Source organism: Manis pentadactyla, chromosome 13 (assembly GCF_030020395.1).
Source record: "Manis pentadactyla isolate mManPen7 chromosome 13, mManPen7.hap1, whole genome shotgun sequence".
Taxonomy (NCBI): domain Eukaryota; kingdom Metazoa; phylum Chordata; class Mammalia; order Pholidota; family Manidae; genus Manis; species Manis pentadactyla.
The window spans coordinates 30,099,336-30,124,936 of record NC_080031.1 but is presented as its reverse complement, the minus strand read 5'-3'; the positions used below and the strand labels follow the sequence as shown (position 1 = coordinate 30,124,936).

At 33.7% G+C, this 25,601-nt stretch overlaps 1 protein-coding gene across 2 annotated transcripts in view; it reads right to left on the bottom strand.

Moving 5' to 3' along the window:
- DYNC2H1 (dynein cytoplasmic 2 heavy chain 1) overlaps nt 1-25,601 on the bottom strand; it is a 330,688-nt gene that overhangs the window by 263,008 nt on the left and 42,079 nt on the right. For both annotated transcript variants that reach the window (XM_057490362.1, XM_057490363.1), the window contains exons 19-31: nt 22,372-22,487; nt 21,607-21,734; nt 18,482-18,631; nt 17,607-17,812; nt 16,514-16,669; nt 16,310-16,424; nt 15,595-15,765; nt 14,258-14,640; nt 12,991-13,123; nt 12,777-12,894; nt 9,410-9,522; nt 4,424-4,543; nt 1,499-1,649 (exon numbers count right to left, since the gene is read on the bottom strand). In XM_057490362.1, the coding sequence (XP_057346345.1) occupies nt 1,499-1,649; nt 4,424-4,543; nt 9,410-9,522; nt 12,777-12,894; nt 12,991-13,123; nt 14,258-14,640; nt 15,595-15,765; nt 16,310-16,424; nt 16,514-16,669; nt 17,607-17,812; nt 18,482-18,631; nt 21,607-21,734; nt 22,372-22,487 (2,060 nt within the window). The remainder of the gene's footprint in view (nt 1-1,498; nt 1,650-4,423; nt 4,544-9,409; nt 9,523-12,776; nt 12,895-12,990; nt 13,124-14,257; nt 14,641-15,594; nt 15,766-16,309; nt 16,425-16,513; nt 16,670-17,606; nt 17,813-18,481; nt 18,632-21,606; nt 21,735-22,371; nt 22,488-25,601) is intronic.

Below are 25,601 nucleotides of genomic sequence, written 5' to 3'. Positions count from 1 at the left end.
TAGGCATCAAAATTCAGTGGGAGAGGGGTTCCTGTTCCTTATGCAAAGAAATAAGCACACTCCAGTCTGTCTCTCCCTCTGGATGCAAGTATAAAATATGGACAACAGGCACTGAACTGCTATTTAGGACTCTAAATTGTAAGAGTATCAGGCAAATTGGGGAGGATCAGAATTAGAAGTGCCATCAAACCAATGGTGAGTTTACCTTTTTCCTTTTTTTTCCTTTCTGGTATCCCTGGGCATGCATCTGGAAATGCAGATTGGTATAGACAGAGAGAGCTCTAGAAGAAGCAGAAAAGGAGTCTCCTGGTAGCAGCAACACCGACACCTGCAACCCAGAAGTGCCTGCAACTCGGAGGGAATGGGGCCTTCCTCTGAAATCAAAGGAGCTATGAACCCCAAGAGAGTAGAACAAACCCCAATTTCTCCTTTTTCTCTCTCTATTCTCCCATCAATTAACCCAGGACACATGCATAACTTGCAGAAGTGCGCAGGAGAGTCGAGTACAAGAAACCCCAGCTTTCCAGCCAGAAGACCAAAATAGGAGCCCAAGGGAACCACAAAATACTGGGAAGATCAGGGAGAGGCAGGATATTGGAAAAATGACCCTATAAACTGATTTATGAATTTCTGAGGTCATCCCCAAGTTCATCCTAAATAACAAACCAAACACTTTGTGACTGGCCACTAGGTGGCACACATGTGGGATAGATCTAAAAAGTATTGCAAATATTAAAAACAGAACTGAAGCTGGAACCACCACACAGAGAAGGCTGGCTGTAACTTGTGGCCTGAACCCAACAAGATCAGTTGTTAACAGAAAAACATCAACACTATCAAGAAGATTTAAATAAGAGTCAGACTCTTGTAATACAATATTCAAAATGTCCAGGCTATAATCCAAAATAATTCAACACGCAAAGAACCAAGGAAATCTCAATTCACCTAAGAGAAGACAATAAAGGTGAAATAACTGCTCAAATGAAGGAAATCTATGAGAATTCATAGCCAGCAAATCTGTTCTAAAAACAAATAATAAAGGAAGCTCTTCAAATAGAAGGGAAATGACACCAGAAGGAAACTTGGAGCATCAAGATGAAGGGCAAAAGAAAGGTAGCCATATAAGGAAATATAGCCTATTCTTCTTGAGCCCTTTAAAATATGTTTGTTGCTTAATGGTAAAAATTGTAACAATCTCAGGGAGTTTTCAATATACGTAGATGTAATATATAAGACAACAACAATATAAAAAAGTGACTAAAGAAACCCATATGGTGGTAAAGTTTCTACATTTCATTAAAATTAGTAAATTACTGATTCTGTACACAATACAAAAGTTAGTATGTATATTATAATGCCTAAATTAACTTCCAAAAGAGATAGATAATCGATTGATAGATAGTCAGAAACACAATAGAAATACATTAGGTAAGATAGAATATCAGAAAGATCTTCAAATAACCCAAAAGTAGACAGAAAATAGAACATTTTTCCTTACCAGTATTCCCCGGATCCTCAGAACTTGTATCAATGTTAGTATATTGCTCTAACTTATCCACCAGCTGTGTTTGAATATGGTGAAGACTATGATCTTTGATAGCATTTTCTACATCTTCAGTGAATTTAATCTGCTCTGCCAAGCATAATATCTAATGGATAAAGACAAAAATTATTTTAAAAGGTGAATTTACTGAGAAATATTTTATAAATTTAAGGGGAGACACCTTTTTCCAAATTTTCAATTGTGCAATGGATCTCTCTACCTGAATATCTTATGAGCACCTCAAATATTAATAGAGCAATACATTCATAGAAAAAGCATTTTGTGGTGCAGCCAAAGCTCACTTCTCAGAATTCATTTTACAGTATTTTCCTATAGATCTGTTTTATGGTCTTAGAATCCACCAAGCTCACTGTAACCTAAGGGCCTTTAAACTTTCTTCCCAACTCTCTTCGAAATGGCTTCTTTTCAAACAGTAGGATGCCAAGATAACAGAATGAAGCATTCTATTTAATAAAGGGTAATGTAGCATTCCAAAATAATATTTCAGCATACTACTAAAGTATACAATCTCAAAACTACAACTTTATCCTAAATTAATACCTGTCTTAATCTTTCAGTCTAACACCCATAAACAGAAACTATAGATCAAGATAGACATCTTATATTTAAATAAAACATAAAATGTTAACACTTCCTATAATAGTGCCAATATAGCAAGGCCACTGATAAAGCAAATTACACATTTAGACATCAAATACAAGTATTTGGAAACTTATATTAAAATAGTTTGATACAGTTTTGAGATGAACAAAGAAAACCAACATTGTCCCTTAAAGACATGACCCATCATCATATTAAAACACTAAGCCTATTGATCAATTACCACTGAACAGACTGTTTTTTCTCATACATACCTTTCAGCATCCAGATAAGTCTCACCAAATCCCTGTCATATTAACTCATTTAGTTATGTGTAAATATATTTATAACTTAGCAAAGCTGGTGAGGCTACTGTCTTGCTCTAACTAAACTGTGTAACAATCATATTAAAGTTCTTTAACAGAAGAGAAAGCCAGTTAGTAACTCTTTCCAGGGCAAAGTGATCTCCCATACTTTGTAGCATGAAACTCACTAGCTTCTTTAATCAAATACATGGTGAAGCATTTAAGCAGATCCATACCTGCTTTTTGAGAAAAGACTTCACTCGTTGGTTTTCATATGAAAATGTTCACCTACCACCTCCAAACTAATAATCTTATACATGGATTTCCTTCCAGGTACTGCTACATAATTTCTGTATTATAATGCACATCAATAATCTCAATATTTAACAGTCTGCTATATAATTTCTGTGAGAGGCTAACAGAAATGATAGTCCAGATATAGTCTAATTAGTCTGTACAAATACAGGCTATTTCTCAAATTATAATATCATTAAGATATCTAGACAGGAACTAATATTATAAGTTACTTAAAATGTAATGCTCACTTAGGGTACTCTGCAAACACTATTATAATTTAACCTTCAAAGTGAGTTGGCAATATAGGTATCATGATACTGTCTTAACTAAGTGTCAGAAAGAATCACTCAGAGTATAACTGGCAAAGGTAGGATGTAAACCAAGGTCAGCCAGATTCTTTCCAGTTTACCACACTGCCTCCTTTCTAGACCAAAAGGTGCCTTCTCTATGTTATTTATGATCCTTACAAAAATGCCTTTAGAGAACTGAGTAACAGAACATAATAACCTCCACCAGACATTCATACAACCAGTTATACTATTCAATCCCCTTCCATAAATGTTATTGAGATACATTTTCTTAACATTAACTGCTAATAAACTAGAATTCTTTGTTTTGGTAGATAATGAACTATTCACATTTTTAGTAATTCACATTTTTACCTGACTGCTCAGGAGCCCAGAAGTAAGTTGCAGACTCAAATTTGGCAACATTCTTTAACCTGTATCTCCCAGCAGATCTCCAGATACAATGATCATTTCCCCAATCCAATTAATACACAATTCTTACTTTTGTAGATTTTTTAGTATTTTGTTTTTTATTCTAAATCCATTTAAGTCCTATCTAGAAGTTGACAGAGTACTAGAAAACATTTCAGTTAAATGTTTAAAGAACATTAAATCTTAAAAGAACTTAGGATTTTTTAAAACTATTTTAGTTTGACTCAAAATGCTAAAAATATACAAATGACATGAATGGTAAAATGGCTAAGAATCTAAAATGTTTCAAGCTTCTTACTTAACTTCTCATGCTTTAGAATAACCAAAATAAAAATCTCTTCAACAGCTACTAAATGTTTAAATGTGGAAAGCAAATTAACTCTATGCAGTCTGTAGAAATCACTAGGTATCTCAATGCCTGTCATAATCCCTAAGAACTCAACTTCCTGATGCCCTGCACCTGCAGTGTTAAATCTTAAAATATAGTTTAGTGTTGTGACTATATTTCAGACCTACACTAACATCCTGCTAGACTCCTGCCAGATTCAACCTTTTAGATGATGCTATGGGAGGGGAGAGAGACAGTATTATAGATCCTGCACCTCTCCATCAATGATGGACTAACCATCTGGAACCAGCAAGCTACTACATGACTACTACTCCCTCCTCATTCCATTCCCCACTGGCCAGAGTTGCTTAGATCTCAACATATCGTCTGCTTGAAAGCATGTGAATTATTGCAAAGTAATGGAGCTAGAAGAAAACTTCACTATCATGTGATTCTTTCCTCACATTTTACAATTGAGGGAACTGAGACTCAGAAGTTAAGCAATTAGTCAACATTAACTGTAAGATAAAGGGAGAACAAAGATGACAGCCTTTTGAGCCTCTTTGCCACTTGGTCAGGGATCTTCCCATGATACTATGCTTACCTATATTTCAGACATAAGCACCTTTACCTGTGAAGGGAACAAGGATGGATCGATTGCACCTTGAGAACTTCGTCCAGTGTTAACACATTCTGTTAACAACTGTTTCAAAGTGTGCTTCATTTCCAAGGCTAAATGATTTAACCAAATCTAAAAATAAAATTAGAAAATAATATACACAAGTCATAAAACAAATGTACACTCTATTAACTGACCCTATTCTTTTACTCCAGGAGGCAGGATTATAATTTCTTACTGACTCCACGGTCCCAAAATGTGTTATATGGAATATAATTATTTGTTTTATTAATAAATGATTTATATAATTTGAAAAGAACAATTTTTTCAGCTCTTGAGATTCATAGTAAGTATGAAAACTCATAAACCTGTGGTTAGATACCACTATCACCATCTCTACAAGCCCATATAATACGAACATTTAAAAAGTAACCCATTGACCTAGGAATAAACCTAACCAAGGAAGTGAAAGACCTATACCCCCAAAACTACAAGACACTCTTAAGAGAAATTAAAGAGGACACTAACAAATGGAAACTCATCCCATGCTCTTGGCTAGGAAGAATTAATATTGTCAAAATGGCCATCCTGCCCAAAGCAATATACAGATTCGATGCAATCCCTATCAAATTACCAACAGCATTCTTCAACGAACTAGAACAAATAGTTCTCAAATTCATATGGAACCACCAAAGACCCCGAATAGCCAAAGCAATCCTGAGAAGGAAGAATAAAGTGGGGAGATATCGCTCCCCAACTTCAAGCTCTCCTACAAAGCTACAGTAATGAAGACAATTTGGTACTGGCACAAGAACAGAGCCACAGACCAGTGGAACAGAATAGAGACTCCAGACATTAACCCAAACATATATGGCCAATTAATATACGATAAAGGAGCCATGGACATACAATGGGGAAATGACAGTCTCTTCAACAGATGGTGCTGACAAAACTGGACAGCTACATGTAGGAGAATGAAACTGGATCTTTGTCTAACCCCATACACAAAAACAAATTTGAAATGAATCGAAGCCCTGAATGTAAGTCATGAAACCATACTCTTAGTAAAAAACATAGGCAAAAATCTCTTGGACATAAACATGAGCAACTTCTCCATGAACATATCTCCCCAAGCAAGGGAAACAAAAGCAAAAATGAACAAGTGGGACTATATCAAGCTGAAAAGCTTCTGTACAGCAAAGAACACCAACAATAGAACAAAAAGGCATCCTACAGTATGGGAGAGTATATTCATAAGTGACAGATCCAATAAAGGGTAGACATCCAAAATATAGAAAGAGCTCACGCACTCAACAAAGAAAAAGTGAATAATCCAATTAAAAAATGGGCAGAGGGGCTGAACAGACAGTTCTCCAAAGAAGAAATTCAGATGGTTAACAGACACATGAAAAGATGCTCCACATCACTAATTATCAGGGAAATGCAAATTAAAACCACAATGAGATATCACCTCACACCAGTTAGGATAACCACCATCCAAAAGAAACAACAACAAATGTTGGTGAGGTTGTGGAGAAAAGGGAACCCTCCTACACTGCTGGTGGGAATGTAAATTAGTTCAACCATTGTGGAAAGCAGTATGGAGGTTCCTCAAAATGCTCAAAATAGAAATACCATTTGACCCAGGAATTCCACTTCTAGGAATTTACCCTAAGAATGCAGCAGCCCAGTTTGAAAAAGACAGATGCACCCCTATGTTTATCGCAGTACTATTTACAATAGCCAAGAAATGGAAGCAATCTAAGTGTCCATCAGTAGATGAATGGATAAAGAAGATGTGGTACATATACACAATGGAGTATTATTCAGCCATAAGAAGAAAACAAATCCTACCATTTGCAACAACATGGATGGAGCTAGAGGGTATTATGCTCAGTGAAATAAGTCCAAGTGGAGTTAGACAAGTACCAAATGATTTCATTCATATGTAGAATATAAGAACAAAGGGAAAACTGAAGGAACAAAACAGCAGCAGACTCACAGAACCGAAGAATGGACTAACAGTTACCAAAGGGAAAGGGACTGGGGAGGATGGGTGAGAAGGGGGGGGAAGAAGAAAGGGGGCCTTACGATTAGTATGTATAATGTGGGGGTGTGCACGGGGAGGGCTGTGCAACACAGAGAAGACAAGTAGTGATTTTACAGCATCTTACTATGCTGATGGACAGTGACTAATGGGGTATGTGGGGGGGACTTGGTGAAGGGGGGAGTCTAGTAAACATAATATTCCTCATGTAATTGTAGATTAATGATACCAAAATAAAAAAAATCAACCATATCAAAAAAATAATAATAATACATTTCATATCATGGGAATTTTGTAGTTCCTCAATAAATATTAGCTAAATAGTGAAAAAAAAATGTGACCCATTGATATTATGCTCAGTGAAATAAGCCAGGCAGAGAAGGATAAATAAGCAAATGATTTCACTCATTTGTGGAGTATAAAAACAAAGCAAAACTGAAGGAACAAAATAACAGTAGACACACAGACACCGAGAAGGGACTACTGGTTACCAAAGGGGAGAGGCAGGGGACAGTGGGTGGTGATGGAGAAGGGGCACTATAATTCGCAATCACAATACAGGTAGGTCATGGAGAAGACAATTAATGACTCAATAACATCTTACTATGCTGATAGACAGTGACCGCAATAGAGGGGGGTGAGTACTTGATAATATGGGTGAATGTTGAAACCACTGTGTCATTTATGTGAAACCATCTTAAGATTGTATATCAATGATACTTTAATTAAAAAAAAGTGACCCATTGATTTCATCATTATGACATATTAAACTAAATATTTGGGCCAATAAATCAGAGTCACAGTGACTAGCTAAGCTCCCTGGCTCATAGTATCCTGGTGATCTCATATTCAGAAAGCTGCAGTCAGAGGAAGGGATTGCTTCCTTTGAGTAAACTATATCATCTGGGGAGTTAAGCTGCCTCTTCAGACAAAACTGATTTTGTTTGAAGTTCAAAACAACACATTTTTCACTCACTTGACTACAGATAAAATGATAAAAGTTAACTGGAGTTAAAATAGTAATGATTGATAAAAATAGCAATGAAAATTTATAAATCACTACTTAATTTTAAAAGACCATCACCTGCAACAAAATATAAAGGCAAAAACTATCATCTTAAATAGCTTTCATCATTACTTACTTTAAGTTCTAGCTTTCTTTTAATCTTTAGGGCACTTTTCAGTATTAAAAATAGCATGAACCTTTGCCCAGCTCAAAGTCACCAAAGCTAAAGAGAATCTCTCAGTGGAAGGCAAGAGAGACACTTACTGTGCTCATCCCCACGAAGCCTTCCAGAGTTCCAGCTTACCTGTGCTAGCAAAACTGCTCTGGCCCCATTGCTAAAACTTAAGCTCTTGCTCTCTGTTCATCTGGTCCCAATAAAACTACAAGAAAGGATACCAACACAACAAAAGCAACTAAAATCTTCACCAAACATGGGAGCTACTTACCAAAGCTTCTATGCTTTCAGTTTCCTAATTTATGTGCTCAACATCCAATAAAATGTGAGGGCTAACCAGAAATAGATATTTTGCTAAACTGTATAGATACATTCATGATAAGGCACAGCCTCTGACTTCTAGTTGGAAGATAATTTTGACACCAAAAATTACAATCCAATGTCATATAACCTATTGCCATTTAGTTTTAGTTGTATACCTGTAATAGACCTTTGATGGTTTACTTTCAGTCTCAAAGGACTATTAACCAACAATTGTTCTATAAATGCACTACTTTCAAGCCTACTTGTTCACCTAAGACATCTTGCACAATTTATTTTTTAAAGAGAAAAGAGAATTAAGACTTACTGAGTATTCATATTCCAAACACTATATAGTGTACATAAAGCCAGTTATCTTCTTTAATATTCAATATAAAGTCTTTGCAACAGATAGTAAGATTCTCATTTTACAGATAAGAAAACTGAGATTCTAAGTCACATAGCTAGTCAGCTGTGGAACTAAAATGAATATCCAAGTCTTTTTTAACTCCAAAGCAAAGTCTGTTTTCATAATTACATGCTGTCTTGCAAAGACTAAAAATCCCTATTTTTGGTTACTATTTTTTATTAAGGTATCATTGATATACAATCTTATGAAGGTTTCACATGAACAACATTGTGGTTACTACATTCACCCATATTATCAATTCCCCCACACACCCCACCACAGTCACTGGCCATCAGCATAGCAAGATGCGACACAGTCACTAGTCTTCTCTGTGCTACATTGTCTTCCCCATGATCCCCCCAACACCATGTGTCCTAATCATAATACCCCTCAATCCCTTTCTCCCTTCCTCCCCACCCGCCCTCCCCCACACCTCCCCCTTTGGTAACCACTAGTCCCTCTTGGAGTCTGAGTCTGCTGCTATTTTGTTCCTTCAGTTTTGCTTTGTTGTTATACATCACGAATGAGTGAAATCATTTGGTACTTGTCCTTCTCTGCCAGGTTCACTGAGCATAATACCCTCCAGCTCCATCCATGTTGTTGCAAATGGTAGGATTTGTTTTCTTCTAATGGCTGAATAAAATTCTATTGTGTATATGTACCACATCTTCTTTATCCATTCATCTACTGATGGACACTTAGGTCGCTTCCATGTCTTGGCTATTGTAAATAGTGCAGCAATAAACATAGGGGTGTATATGTCTTTTTGAATCAGGGATTTTGTTTGCTTCAAGTTAGGTTGATTCCTTGGTATTTTATTCTTTTTGATACAATTGTAAATGGAATTGTTTTCCTGATTTCTCTGCTAGTTAAAAATCCATATTCTGTTTTAAATATCATATCATCCTCAACCTAACAAAATATTTTTCTAAGCTGAGTTTCTGAGTTTCCTAAAAGGTCTAAACTAACAATTTTACCCTACACATTGACTAAACTATTTTTGATACAAAATTCATATAGTTAATTCTTTTTATTTTTGTAATTGAAAGAGAATTACTTACCTCTACATTATTTGAAAGAGGAACTTTGTTTTTAAGAGGTACAACTTCTCCCTCTAAAGATTTCATTGCAGTTATATGTCTTGATTCCTCATCAAAGCATACACTGTTAATGCCTATAATATAAAAGCAACAATTTAAATGCAAAAGAATTAGAGATATAGTTACGATACCTAATGTATGGTTACCACCTAATGTATAATGTATAACATATAATATATGTTATAATGTAATAGAATTATAATGATTCTAGTATATAATATAATAGAACAGCTTTTCATAGCCAAAAACTGAAACAACCCAAATGCCTATCAACAGGCAAATGGAAAAACTGTGATATATTTAAAGGGCATATTACTCAGAAATAAAAAGGAATAAAATATAGTTGCAGGTATCTCAAAACTATGATTAACAAAAAAGCCAGACACAAATGAGTACATAAGAATACATATTAATGATTCCACTTATGAGACAAAATATTAGAGGAAAGGGCAAGGGCAAATAGGACATCCCTTCCCCCAAATCTGCATATCACTTTAGCGTATACAAAAAAACTTAATGCATAATCTAATTTTGATGTTCAGAAAAACCCTTAACTTATTATTTCTAATTTGAAGAAGAAAACTAACTTTCAAAGAGGCAAATTAATAACTGACTGATAAAGAGTAGAGGTAGAGCTTGAATGTAAGCCTCCTGATTCTAAGAGTTCTTTCCACTACCTCTCACATCTCCTATCAGTTACATATACAAGCATTCTTAAACTTCAGCTATACAGTGGTTAGTAAATACTTCTGTGAAGCAGCAGAGTAAATATTTTAGGCTTTCATGGGCCATGTGGTCTCTGTCAACTACTCGATTCTGCACTAGTACAATGAAAGCAGCTATAGACAATAATGGGCATGGCTATTTCCAGCAAAACTTTATTTAAAAATAAAAAGGACAGCCAGATTTGGCCTTTGGGACTGTAGTTTGCTCACCTCTGATTATAAATGAAGTTAATAAAAATATTTTACTTATTAATATGATATAGGTCTTTTCCAAGAGATGAAATATTTTGAGACAATCATTATTACTGCAGCAAACTGATTCCATAAGCAATCACCCAAGTAAAATGATGCAACAACATTGAAGCATATGCACTACATTTTCTTTCCCTTTTCTTTTTTATTAAGGTATGATTGATATACACTCTTATGAAGGTTTCACATGAAAAAATAATGTGGTTACTACATTTACCCATATTATCAAGTCCCCACCCATACCCCAATGCAGTCACTGTCCATCAGTGCAGCAAGATGCCACAGATCCACTATGGGCCTTCTCTGTGCTACACTATTCTCCCCGTGATCCCCCACACCATGTGTACTAAACATAATACCCCTCAGTCCCCTTCTCCCTCCCTCCCCACACACCCTCCCACACCCCTCCCCTTTGGTAACCACTAGTTCATTCTTGGAGTCTCTTGAGTCTGCTACTATTTTGTTCCTTCAGTTTTGCTTCATTGTTATACTCCACAAATGAGGGAAATCATTTGGCATTTGTCTTTCTCTGCCTGGCTTATTTCACTGAGCATAAAGTCCTCCAGCTCCATTCATGTTGTTGCAAATGGTAGGATTTGTTTCTTTCTTATGGCCGAATAGTATTCCATTGTGTATATGTACCACATCTTCTTTATCCATTCATCTACTGACGGACACTTAGGTTGCTTCCATATCTTGGCTATTGTAAAAAGTACTGCAATAAACATAGGGGTGCATATGTCTTTCTGAATCTGAGAAGTTGTATTCTTTGGGTAAATTCCAAGGAGTGGGATTCCCAGGTCAAATGATATTTCTATTTTTAGTTTTTTGAGGAACCTCCATATTGCTTTCCAAAATGGTTGAACTAGCTTACATTCCCACCAGCAGTGTAGGAGGGTTCCCCTTTCTCCGTATCCTCGCCAGCATTTGTTGTTCTTAGTCTTTTTGATGCTGGCCATCCTTACTGGTGTGAGGTGATATCTCATTGTGGTTTTAATTTGCATTTCCCTGATGATTAGTGATGTGGGGCATCTTTTCATGTGTCTGTTGGCCATCTGAATTTCTTCTTTGGAGAACTGTCTCTTCATATCCTCTGCCCATTTGTTAATCGGGTTATTTGCTTTCTTTATATATTTTGGATGTTAACCCCTTGTCAGATACCTCATTTACAAATATATTCTCCCATACTGTAGGATGCATTTTTGTTCTGTTGATGGTGTCCTTTGCTGTACAGAAACTTTTTAGTTTGATGTAGTCCCATGAGTTCATTTTTGCTTTTGTTTCCCTTTTTTGAGGAAATCCGTTCAGGAAGAAGCTGTACATGCTTATATTCAGGAGATGTTTGCCTATGTTGTCTTCTAAGAGTTTTATGGTTTCATGACTTACATTCAAGTCTTTAATCCATTTCGAGTTTACTTTTGTATATGGGGTTAAACAATAATCCAGTTTCATTCTCTTGCATGTAGCTGTGCAGTTTTGCCAACAGCAGCTATTGAAGAAGCTGTCATTTCCCCCATTATATATCAATGGCTCCTTTATCGTATATTAATTGACCATATATGGTTGGGTTTATATCTGGGATCTGTAGTCTGTTCCATTGGTCTATGGGTCTGTTCTTGTGCCAGTACCAAATTGTCTTGATTACTGCGGCTTTGAAGTAGAGCTTAAAGTTGGGGAGCATAATGCCCCCAGTTTTATTCTTCCTTCTCAGAATTGCTTTGACTATTCAAGGTCTTTTGTGGTTCCATATGAATTTTAGAAAGATTTTCTCTAGTTCGTTGAAGAATGCTGTTGGTATTTTGATAGGAATGAAGCATATGCACTATTACTCTACACTTTTCACCAGATAATCTCACCTTAATCCCATAGCTTAGTCTATATACAGATGCCTCCCAATTTTACATCTCCATCCCAGGTCTCTCTGCTTATGATAATTGCCAATTGGGTATCTCCACTTGGATGTCATTGAGGAAACCTTCAGCTCAATAATGAATAGGCAATTTCCCCTTCACCTCCAAGCCTCTGCACAGACTATTCCCTCTACCTCCCCATCCTTTTTCTATCTGAGACCTACATTCAGAGATTCTCACCTTAAATATCTCTTGCCTCATGATGCCCCAAAACTAAGTTAAATGTCTACACAGATACAGCTATAACACCACATACTTACACTGACCATAGGAATTGTTATATATATTTGTCAAGTTACTATCTTGTTTCCACCACTAAACTTTAAATTCTCTGAGTATATGACCTGTCTTTTATTCAAAAGTCTATCTAAGAGCCTCACATTATACCTGGCAGATAGTTGAATTTCAACAAATATCTCTTGTATAAATGTCAAATCTTACCAGCAAATAGTTTCTTGAGGTGAGACTGAATCACTGATGGGTTAGTAGACTGGCCCAGTATTTCTAATAAGTCATCATCACCAATAAAATAAAATCTTGGGAATGCTGAGCGTTTTTCCTAATAAAAATTTAAAAAAAAAGAATAGCTTTCACTTTACAAAAAATTAAGGTATTAAATTACTCTATAATTCATTATATTTTTTTAAAAGCATGCCTCCAAAAATTCATTTAATGACTTCTGACATCTTTGAAGCTGATCAAGTATTGTTAGTAGAGAATTTCTGATTCCTGCATGAGTAGTTAATGTTGTGACTCTATTGTCTTTCTTGATGTCATTCATTATGGATCTACAGAAGAAGAAAAAAGTTATTTTCACATATACTTTACCCATTTTTGGCTGAAAAAGAGATATTTAGACTTTTTTTTTGCCCACTGAAAAATGTCTTAATAGCAATACATTATGCTTTTAACAAATAATATCAAAAGTTGATAATATCCCATCACCATTTTTAACATCCTGTTTGTAAATTCCCTTATTTCATTCATTCACTAAACAAACATTAAGCCCTATCTCACAGAGATAATGGTCTAGTGACAGAGAAAGATATTAAATATGTTCTCAAAATATTTAAATAAAATTATGATAAATGCTAAGAAGAAAAGGTACAAAGTATTGCTACAGTGGCTAATAGGAAATCGCTTACCTAAGGCTACTGTGAGAAAGTAATTTAAGCTGAGATCTGAATAATAAGTAAAAAGAAAAGTCAGTGAGTAGGAGAGAAATCATTTCTGACAAAGATTCTTAGAAGGAGCTTGGTATGTTTGAAAAACTAAAGGCTAGAGTCACAAAAGCAAAAAAGGAGAGCAGCACAAGAAAAGGCTAGAGAAATGGACAAGGAACAGATCCTGCTATATCCTTAGAGCAGGGAAATCCTTCAAGCTTTACTGAAAAGAATAAAGGAAAAGTGAGAAAGGAACATAAGGCTGAAACACGAATGTCTACACCTCAATGCCGAGAGAGGCCTGACAACTGGGAACTAGTAATAGAACCAGAGAGACAGGCAGGGAACCAAAAGAGGCCAGTCACGGAAGCCAAAGGAAGAGACTCTCCAAGAAAGAAGAAATATCCAACTCTATTAAATATTAATAAGAGATAAAGTAGAATGAAAAATGAAAAATGCCCATCCAATCTATAACAAAAAAGTAATTGATAACTTTAGGAAATATATTAGTAATATTATTATAACTATTATACTATAGTAATACTACTAATATTAGGTAGAGTGGTAAAGACAGAAACCAGACCAAAATGATCCAAGAAGTGGCTGAAAGACAATAGCTTCTCAGAAAGATCCAGTAGAGAAGTAGGTTGAAGACACACATGATACTAATAATGTAAAAGTAATCATCTTGATTGAAGCACCTCATAGTATCAGTAAAAAACTGCCATATATGTCTATTTCTTTCAGACTTGTACTCACCTAAAATCTTCATCAACTCTGTTGAAGCGTGTCTGTTCTTTTGGCAATGCTCCACGACCAAAAATGGGTTCCAAATATACCCACTTTCTCTGAATATGATTTAAATGCTGTAGGTACTCATCTAACTCTGCAAGTTTTCTTTCCCAAATTGACACTTTATCTTCAAATCCTTTATAATAAGGAGAATCCTTTAAGGACTGAAGAAGGCATCTATTATCTCCAACTTGATTTACTATATCTTTCCAGTCTTTAATCAGCTTGATAGTTCGACTTTGGCTATCTTCATAATCAACCAGTGTAAATACTGCTCCAACTCCCCAGAGATCAAGTTCACGTAAAGCTTCTCTGATTGTAACTTCACCTTGTGCCCGACTATTTAAATCCTATTTAACACAAAATATCAATATTTATTACTTCAGCATTCTCATACAACTATAAGATACCTATTTAAAAGAAAGATATATTTTTATTTGGCCTTTAGTCATAAAGAAAAAAAAGTAAGTGGAAATATTATACATATAACCCAAGAGAATTACTGGCTAATGTATCAAGATACTAAGCATCCAGATTCATGTGATCAGAGTATATGCAAAGTTCTGCCTTATGATTTTTACTTCTTAAAAAAAAAATTCAAGCACTGATCATCACAAAATACAAAAATAATCTGGCTTATTTAAAATTTTGAAGATATCAGAATTTCATTGTAACTTCATTGTAAGTTCTGATACATCAAAAGCAATTAACAAAGATCTACAGTTATTTCCTAGAACAGTCATGCCTTATTACCTCATGACTGTCTAAATACGCTCCAGGATTATCAACAAACATAAAGGTGTGCATATTTAGATAGAAAATAAAGCAATTTGACACCTAGTCTTATTTTTACATTGAATGGGCAGAACACAACATAGAAAATCTGCCACTTATGATAAAATGTGCAAGTTTTACTTTTGAGACCTTTTCTAAGCCTGATTAGAAAACTGGTTCTTCCTTTAGCTTCCTGGACTTTTGTACCCCTGAGCTTCTTTTATAATATACCCATGACTTTAAGTGTATATTATGTAAAATGATTTTTATTTGTTTGCTTTTTTATTAATGTTAACTCCCTTTTTGAAGCAAGGCTTTTTTTTTTACTTCATATTTTTTCCTCTCTCTCAAGAAAGGGGCTTATATTATTTCTATATTTCCATACAGATCCAGATGTATTACTAATGAAAGAAAAATGGAATAATGGGGTATTGCCACTATTTTAATGCAAGAAAAAATTTAGCTTGCTATTTTATTTAAATAAAATACAAAGGTTAGATTAATGAGATATTTATAAAAGCAATTCTTACTTTAAGGTCTGAAGCTTTGACAACAATTGTATCGGCTACACTAAGCAGATCACCAAACAGTAATTTCTCCAGACTAGTTCCCCTAGGAAGGCCAAGTAGACGAAAAAGATCAAGCCAGTGATCTGGTGAAAGATGTTCTCCTCTCACATATTTCAAGATAGGAATTGTGATCTGTTAAAAAGAGAAAAAAAAGATGGATGTATACACATAAATATAGCTCAGCAAAACACAAATTATTATTTTCTTTTTATGATAATTAGCTATAAGAACTTTAATTACTTCATTACCTTATCAATCTTGAAACTCAATTTCTTAAATGGAATTGTATAAAACTTTTTACTCAACACTGATGAGAATACATGCAGATTTCCTTTATAGCTTGACATTTTAAAATATAACCTAAAATATTTCTATTTTCATTATTTTAGGTATGACTTATATCCTAAATATGCTAAATGACCCACATCCTAAATTACATGAGGATGTATAAACACTGCAAGTTATGACTTTAACCACAAATTTATGAGTTAAAACTTCTTTCAAATAGTAGCAGAAAAATCAATGCTTTCTATGGCTTACTCTATACTTACTATTTTTTCATGTAATAGAATCATTAAAAAATATATAAACTAAAATTACAGTTCAGTCACTACATAAAGATACATGAAAGTTCCAAACTTCATTCTAAAATAGTAGAATAAGTAACACATCTTACTTTGTATTTGTCAACTTCTGACTGTAATTTAACTGTCATTACTGAATGCTCTTCAATCTTCCTTAATCTGTCATGCCAATTCATCAAAAATTCCTCAAACAGATATGTCTTAGTCCTATAAAATACCAGAAACACATCTTAAAATTTACATCCCAAAAAACACTACCAAACTGTGAGAATCCAATTATTATTTATTAATCAAACCGAAAAGTAATCCAATCTTCATTGGCCATTTCCTGAAATCCTTGCTGAAACTCCTCATAAAGAGCCCAAATTTGTGCACAGCTCTCAATGTCCTTAGAGATGCTATATGCCAAAGAGAAGTTGGGCTCTTCTAGTCCAAAATGATGGCAATCATCACTATGGAAAGAAGTAGTGAAATATCATTAGATTTAAAACAAAGAAAAACTGTTAATATCAATGTTATTTAACTGTATTGTGTGTGCATATATGTGTGTGTATGCATTCGATAGTGGAGATAAACAATGGGAGTCTATGCCTACTTTACATGAGAATTTCACTTGAACCACTTAGGTATGGACTCTTCCAAATTCATTAACAGGCATTTTTCCCACAGGAGTCAAGTGGATGTGGTAATATATAGATAAATACACTTTTAGTACATAATATATATATATATGTCATATATAACATATGTAAATCTCCAGAACTGTATAACTTTATGGATTGATCTGAGAAGACTATTAAGATTCATTAGTATTGTTCTCAGTTAAAAGGGCTCTCTAGCTTCCACAATATAAGAAATCCTCCATCTAATTATTATATTGCCATTTAATAAATGTGGTACTCCACTCACCTATGAAGGCAACTATTTTACAAATTCATTTGCCTAAATATACCAAACCTAAAGCAATGCTTAATAACTTGTATTATTTTAATATAAAACAATTTTTTTTCTTTAAAGTCTCATTATTTTGCTTAGATTCGTTTTTTTCTCAGATGCCCTGGAAGTAATTTTCCATTAATTTTATATATTCTATTTTAAAATACAGTGAGATCATAGAAAGCAAGTATTCCAACTCCCTTTTAAGTAAATTTAATTTTCTGTTCTTCTAGGCCTAACCAAAAATTTGCTTTTCTCTTAATAATATCCTTAAGTAATCCAACCACAATACCTAAGAAAGCAGTAGCATGAGCATGTATTATTTATATTTTTTAAACTGCTTAAGTTTATATAGAAAGACATTTGGAAAACAGAAGAAAATTACTAGTCATATATAAATAAAAAACATATTTTTTCAAAATGAGCACTATCAATTAAAAAGAAAAAACATACACCAGCTTTTTTCTTATGACTTCAAGATCATCAAACTCCATTTTTTTCTCTTTTATTGACTTTGCACTCTTATCAAGAGTATTTTGCTGGCCAGTTTCAATAATATCATCACCAGGCTTCAGTTGGTCCCAACGAGCTTTAAATTTTTCTAATTCTTGATAATAAACCTGAAGACGTGATTTCACATTTCCTTTCATCACTTCAATCTATAAACCAGTAAAATTTACATAATTTAATTCAGAGTAAAATCTCACTTTACTTTCACATTTTTCTATTTAAAGGTGAAAAATTATCAATACTAAATTTTCAAGATTAATTTTAATTATTGATTTCAATAAAATAATTCAAAAAACAAAATAAGACCATAAGTTCATAATAACAAAAGATATACTGCAAACAGCATCATTTAAAAATCATTCATGTGATTAGCAGCATCACCACAACTATCAACAAAGTTGACATGATAAAAAAATGTTTGATTAATGACTGCCAATTGTTATACTTCAGTATATAGCTGCTAACTGAGGAGGGCATTTCTCAGTGTCACATGCAGCTCAAGGGCATAAGACTAACTTCTGGTCAGTAGGATATGAATGTAAAAGACTTCCAGGTTGTATGATTAAACGATACCATACATAGTAGATAAGCAAATTCATTCATAAGACAGACTGGAAACATTTTACATACATTCTTGATATGATAGGAAGTGAAGATAAACTGTGAAATGATCATTTATATAAAATGTATAAAGGGAGATCAATTTCATCAGCAATATAAAATTCTTATAATCCTAAACTATAATAGAATAAACAAGATATCTTAAGTGAGAAAAGTGAGAAAAAATTAAATTTCCAAAATGACTAAAAGGTTCTTACTTGATCTTTAATCATAAGTTGGTGACTTTGCATCATCAGCTCAAATTTATCCCACTTAGCTTTCAGATTACTAATTGTTTCTAAACCTCCACCTGCCACAGTTCGCAAAAGTCTGTTTTTATCTTCAGCTTCTTGAAATAAGGGCAAAATCTAAAGATTGGAAAGGTAACACATGAAAACAACCTATTTTATCAAATTTATTAAGATTCCATTTATTTGGATTTACTCCATGATTTGCTTTTTTGAAAAAAATCAAGATTTTTGCTTTTAAGTAAATAAATTTCTAGATATAAAGTTTCTAATAACAACTCAACTAAGGTACCCTAACATCAAAGATTAAAGGTGACCAAAAAAGTGGTAATATGAAACTGAATGAAACTGTGAACCCATGAGGACAAAAATAAAGTTCTTATTATAAATGTTCTACTCAAGAAAATGCTAAAAGGGCTTCTAAAAGAACTAAGATTAGTGATTATCTAAGGGCATAAGTAAATTATCCTCCTTAATAGAGAAGGGAACGTCATGAAAAAAGGTTCTCAAGAAACAGACAACTGAACAAATGTAATCAAGCTCCTGCACTCAATTTTTACCAGAAACGCCCTGAGTCACATATAATAAGCAGTTTGTTAAACAGTCTGGGTGTAAATCAACAAGTACTAAATAAACTCTTGAATTGCTTCTTCACCTTTTAAAGCACCTTAAAACAACAGTATCCTATCATTTATACATGCACTTTTACTACTGACAAAGCAATAAAACCACTAAAAGTTTTTTTAAATCACTGTGCACACATAATAGATATGAAAAAAAAGAAATTCAAATATATCTCAGTGACCAGTTTGCAGTTCCTGGGCAGGATCAGTTCCATCTGAGTGACAGGAAAACCAGTGGACAAGGAGGCCATGTTGTACCAGGAAAATCAGTAATAGAAGACAAAAAAAAAGAGTAGGATTCTAATTTCCTATATGTGAAGAGAACTTAGATTAGCCTTAAAAAACGTTACAACAGTTTCCTAGTCTACCTGCCTCCATTCCTACTCCTTCAAATCCACATACCAACAGAAATGTAGCAAAACACAATTCTGTAACATCTTCCTATTTAAACTCCAGTGATAACTTCCCAAAGTCCACAGAATCAAGCCTAAGATCCTTAAAATGCTTCCCATGACCTATTTCCTTGGTTATACTGTCTCATGCACTTCCTGCCTCACATGTTCCCAACATACAGCATCTATTTCTCTTCTCTTGGTTTCTGTGATGATACAACTTCAGTCTTTCCTACCACTTCGTTCCCAATCTCCTTTGCTGTGTCTTCCTATGCTTGAACTCTCAATTTTGGAATGCTCAAACTCATGGCTCCAAACATCATGGATATAAAGATGACTTCCATTTTTAAATATAGATCTCTAGTCTCTACCTTTATTCTAAATTCTATATTCCTTAATTTAACTTGTACCTGACATCTTAATCTCCACCACTTCCAATCTCCAAACACATTCCTCCTCTATTCATCCTCACCTCAGCGAATGTTACCATTAGCTTCCCACCTGCTCAAGCCAAAAACCTAGGAGACTTGTTTATTTCTCTTTACCTAATCCCCCTCTACCTAATGCATCAGAAGATCTTGATTCTAACTCTAAACTGTATCACCACCTTCTCTAGTTCTCTTCATCTGCTTTGCTACTACACAATGCAAGCTCCTATCATCTCTCCTCCACCAGCAGCAATATTCTACTCACTGGACTTCCTGCTACTTCTGCATGCCTCCAATCCATTCTCTTCTGAGCAGCCAGAGTAATCACCTCAAAATGTAAACCACTTTGTGTCACCCCACTGCTTAAATACCTCTAAGGACTTTTTATTACACTTAGAAAAAAAAATCCAAACTCCTTATGATTATCTAAAAGTACGGTCATACTTTGGCCTTTGTCTACCTCTACAAATTCACCTCAGACCATTTTCTTCCTTGAATGATACGGTGGTCTTGATCTAACTTCCTTGACAGTGTTTACATTTATCTCTCCCTGGAGCATACCAAGCTCCTTTTCTAAGACCTTTCTTTTCACTGGCTGTTCAGTCTGCTTAGAATGATCTGCCCCACAAATCTCAGAATGATTGGCTCTTTATTTTTCAGGTCTCAGTTCAGATGTCACCTATCTGAGCTCTCCCATGATCACTCATCCTATGTAACAACCCCCAGTTGAGCATACTCATTCTCTCATTTCTCTAGCTGCTCTTTCCACCACCCCTGTACACACACAGCTGCACAAATGCATATTCCATAACAAAGAATGTTTAAAGCTGCAACCCCAACTGCTAACACAATGCACGGGACATATCAGGTGACCTATAAATATCTGTCAAATAAATAGATGAATGAATGCCTATGTGATTTAGCTAACTACCATAGCTCATAATACTATTTCTTCTTTAGTTAATTCATTCTGCTAGGTAATATGTTATTTTGCCTTTAAACACTCTTTGTATCTTCCAACCTTCCTTTAATTTTATTAAAAATAAAAATTTTTAATTGCTTCTTACCATGAAGGCATGTTATTTTACTCACCTCTAAAGTATCTTTATAATTTTAAGTCCATCACATAGTAGAGACGCATAAAAATTTGTATTCTTATTTGAAACATTTTCCTTCTTCCTCTAAACAACTAAAATCATCATGTTTTGTAAAACTTGTCTTGCTTATTCTGGGCTCTAGCTTTCTAGATACTGCTTTTATTAATCTTTACTAGTCTTTTATCTTACTCTCTAATTATGAGCTTCTCCATCATATGTGAATGTGTATGTGTGTGTGTATGCCTAATTCACCTCTAACTTCATGCTTTAACACCCTAAAATTAAAACCTTGGAAGTAACAGCATGAATTATTTAAGATTTGTCTTATTCTAATATGCCACAATGACTACCAAAGATAACAATATGCATTATTGTTAGTTTCATGACACCAACATAGTATCAAGAGTCCAGTCATGAGCTGAAAAATTGGAACAGATCATATGGAATCCCTTATAATATTGAAATTATATGATATTCCTAACTGGTCATATAGAATCACCTAATTTAAACATCTCCAGTACAGTAATAAATAAATAATTACTTTGTGATTCTTACCTCTGGCTTTCGTTCTTGTAGCTTACTATATTGTAAATTTGCATCACCTATCTCTTCAACAGACTGGGGCATGACTGTTAAGACTTCCATAGCTTTAGTAACAAATGTATCAATTTCATGTAAATGAGCTGAATAGGTAACATTGAAATATAAGAAATATTATTATCACTAAAAAGATTTAATTATCTAATTTCTAAATCAAGGAGTATTAGAAGTTATCACTACATGAAATACATTAAATATGAAGCTATAATTTGCTTTCATACAAAATTTCAAAATAACTAAAATTAGAATAAGTAATTTCTTCTCATCAAAATTTAGTCATTTCACATTATACTTAAAAATTTTGGAAGTTAAGACGTACTCACTCTTAGTAAATTTTACTAAAAATTGGTAACTATTTGTCTTTTAAATAATATGCTAAAACATCTCAGTTCAAGCAAAAAAAGAAAACAATACGGTATTTTGGAAAAAAGGAGCAATACACTATACCAGAATGATCTGCCTTTCTTAGTAACACACAGAACAAACTGATACTAGCTCAGAGCAAATAATAAAAATGGCTTCAATTGTTAGACCCCTTAGGAGTTGAACATGGACTTCCCTATTTTATTAAAATTATAATTTTAAGCACATTGTATTTCATAACATTTTCTATATCAGTTTTGGTTTTAAATCATCATTGGGATTCATATTTCATAACTATCAAAGTACATGACTTTATACATAAAATTAATGAAAAATAAAAATAAAAAGTGTGTTTACCCTGGATGGACTTCTTCAAAGAAAGAACAAGCATATCAAATAACTTCTGGATGAGATCATCAATCACAGTCTTCACCGGGTTACAATTAATATTTAAACAATCTACCTTCACTGCACTGAAAAATGCCAATGGACATATTTTGATGAAAAAGACTAATTAAAGGAAAAGTCTCATTATAATATGATCTTGTGGATTTTATGTAATACATTTTAAAACATAACTCAAAATTATTACCCTAATCTTTAAGCACATTTAGATTTTATTCAAAAATGCCCTACATATAGTATGAAGCTTTCATTAAACAATGATTTTATTATAATACTACAGTTTTTATTCATCCTACGTATCAATTTTCTAAAAGGCAACACATTATGAATTATGAATATCATATCTATATCATAAAGTATCAACATGAATACTTATAAGCTTTACTTGTCACAGCATGTAAAGTACTTACTTAACTATTTATAAAATAAATCTACTATCCTGTAGTCAAAACACAAACAGTAAGGGAAAGAAAACAAAGACAGAAAGTCAATGTATATTATCAAGGTATTAAGTCAATAAAACATATGATACCATTTATACCTATTTATACCATTTATACCTATCAAATTCACAAAATGTAAGGAGTTTTTAATTTGCACCTTCAATTGTGTGGACAAACAATTCTCAGAAGTGTTGGTCAGAATATAAAATTATGCAACTTTTGTGAAGAGCAATTTAGCAACATGTATCAAATTTTAAAATAGGCATATTCTTTACCTTAATAACTTCACCTTTAGAATTCATCCTAAGGAAATTTTTAGGGCAGACTCCCAGAGTTATATACAAATATCTTCATCAAAGTACCAATTTTAACAGTCAAAAATTTGAAACAAGCTAAACATAGGAGTGGCTAAATATATTACTATATATACATACAATTAAAAATCACACTGTTGAGTACCAGGTAATAACAGAGCAAAACACTGACAACTGGTGTTAAATAAAAACAGCAAGATACAGTACAATGAAAAATTTTATAAGCTATGTACTAGTATGTTCAAAATATCAAATATTAACAGCAAGTATCATTGTACTTTTCCATATTTCAAAAAATTTATAAAACAAATGTACTACTTTAATAATGAGGAAAAAATGCTTTTTTTAAAAAAAACACTAGCTCTTGCATGGTACCCTTAATGTAAATTGTAATGTCCTAAGCAAACAGAAGTTGAACCAAACTCATTCATCTAAAGAAAATCTCATATTTATCTTAAGTTACACAAAGCTTAAAAAAAAGGTCTAGAAATTTTGGTCACAAAGATTATCTGGAAAGGTACTTGACATTTTAAAGCACTGAGGCAAGTGATAGTCTTAGAAAGCAAGTTAGATGTGTTAAATACTCAGTTTTACTATAAAAATGTAATTTTCTCTTAAAGCTTTATTTATTCTCAAACACCCACTAACTGGAGAGTTTTAAATTCCAATTCTTAACCACCAAATGTAAGAGCCAATTTGCCTGAAACTTGAACTTTTATAATTTTTGAAATCCTGACACAAAGTGTCAAGATTCTAACATGTGATAATGAAGACAGATTATTTTGGTAAACCTAAAAAATCACATTATACCACATTTTTCTAATGAGTTGTCATAAAGTGATATGACTACAACAGAGCTATACTCAATGGTACAGTTTTGTGGACAAATCTAATACTCACCTTTTACTGAAAATATTGGTAATATGCAACTGAGGCTTCATTAGGCCACAGATAGAATGAGATAGCCACAGACAGCCTACCCCAAAATGTTATCATTTTACTAAGGTATCTGTAATCCTTAGAATGTAGCTTTTCTAGTCTTACAACATATTTCCAAAAAGTGCCCATAAAGTAAATATCTGTGCATAGGTATGTATATATTAGCTTTAGATGAATACACGTTAATTTATGAGCAAGAAATAGCAAAATGGAAAATGGAATGTGGGACAGGCATTCCTTTGTTTCGCTGAACTTTGTCAGAGAAGCACATAGGAAAGCTGTCTACAGTAAAACACAAACTAGTATTAGTGATAGCAGCAGTAGAGGTCCTTGAGCTATCAGGTGAAAACATAAAGTCAAACAAAATAGGCAAGATTGAAGTCAAAGACAATATCTAATAGAGAAGAGAAACCTCATGAACAAACATTACAAAAGCACCATCTTTTCCTTACTTCAAACTAATTATTAGTGGTACTATCATTATCCCAACCGTTTAAGGTCAAACTTCTCTATTCCTCATCCCTCATCTTCCTTCAAAAATAAGACCTCTTAATACCTCATAATATTTCTTCCTCCCCATTTTGAGTCCCAACAACTTACTCAATTAATTATTACTGGCCTTCCAGATGATGACAGACTAAACCCCTCTTCCCCCAGGATCTCTTTATTCCACCATACAACTCAGTATTTCCAGATTCCTAATGTTTACCTTTGGTATTGGCACACTTCTTTTTAGCAATGTTCAATAGCTAACAATTCTAACATGAATAAAATCCAAATTCCCTATTTTAGAATCTAAGACTCTCAAATCAGTGCCTTACCTACCCCTTTCCAGGAGCATCTCCTCTGGTTCCTAAACAAAAATTAACTCTAATTAAAATCTCACTAACCAACTTGTTATTTTTAGCATATAAATCCCTCTCCTAAGAGGCTCCACTTTAACCTCCAATTCTCATTCCTACCTGCCAAAATCCTAGTTCAAGTATTTCTATCTTAATGTACGTTTTCCCTGACTTTGCCCCAAATGGTTGGGCTGTCATCATCCTGTAAATCTCTATAGCCTTTACTTCAATCTCTAATATGAAATATAGACTATTCTATCTGCTATTAATTATAACTAACAATAACAACTAACTTTTTGAGAACTCACCCTGTACCAGTAATTTAATCCTCAAAATACTATGAGATAAATAGAATAGCTTTAACTGTATTGAGGCTGAGGAAATTGAGGTTCACAGGTTTTAAATAATTGTCAAAGTTATGCAGCTGGTAAGAGCCATCCAACTGCACAGCCCACTATCATAACCTCTGTGTGTGTTTAACTTAATCATCAAATATATTTGTCTTATTGCATGTGTCAGAGAGCAGGCAACATGATCTCAGATGTTCTCTCATCTTTGTACTCCCACTGGACAAGGTTTTGCATATTATGAATGCTTACCAAATATTATTTATTGGAAGAATGGATAAATGAGTAAAAGTGATA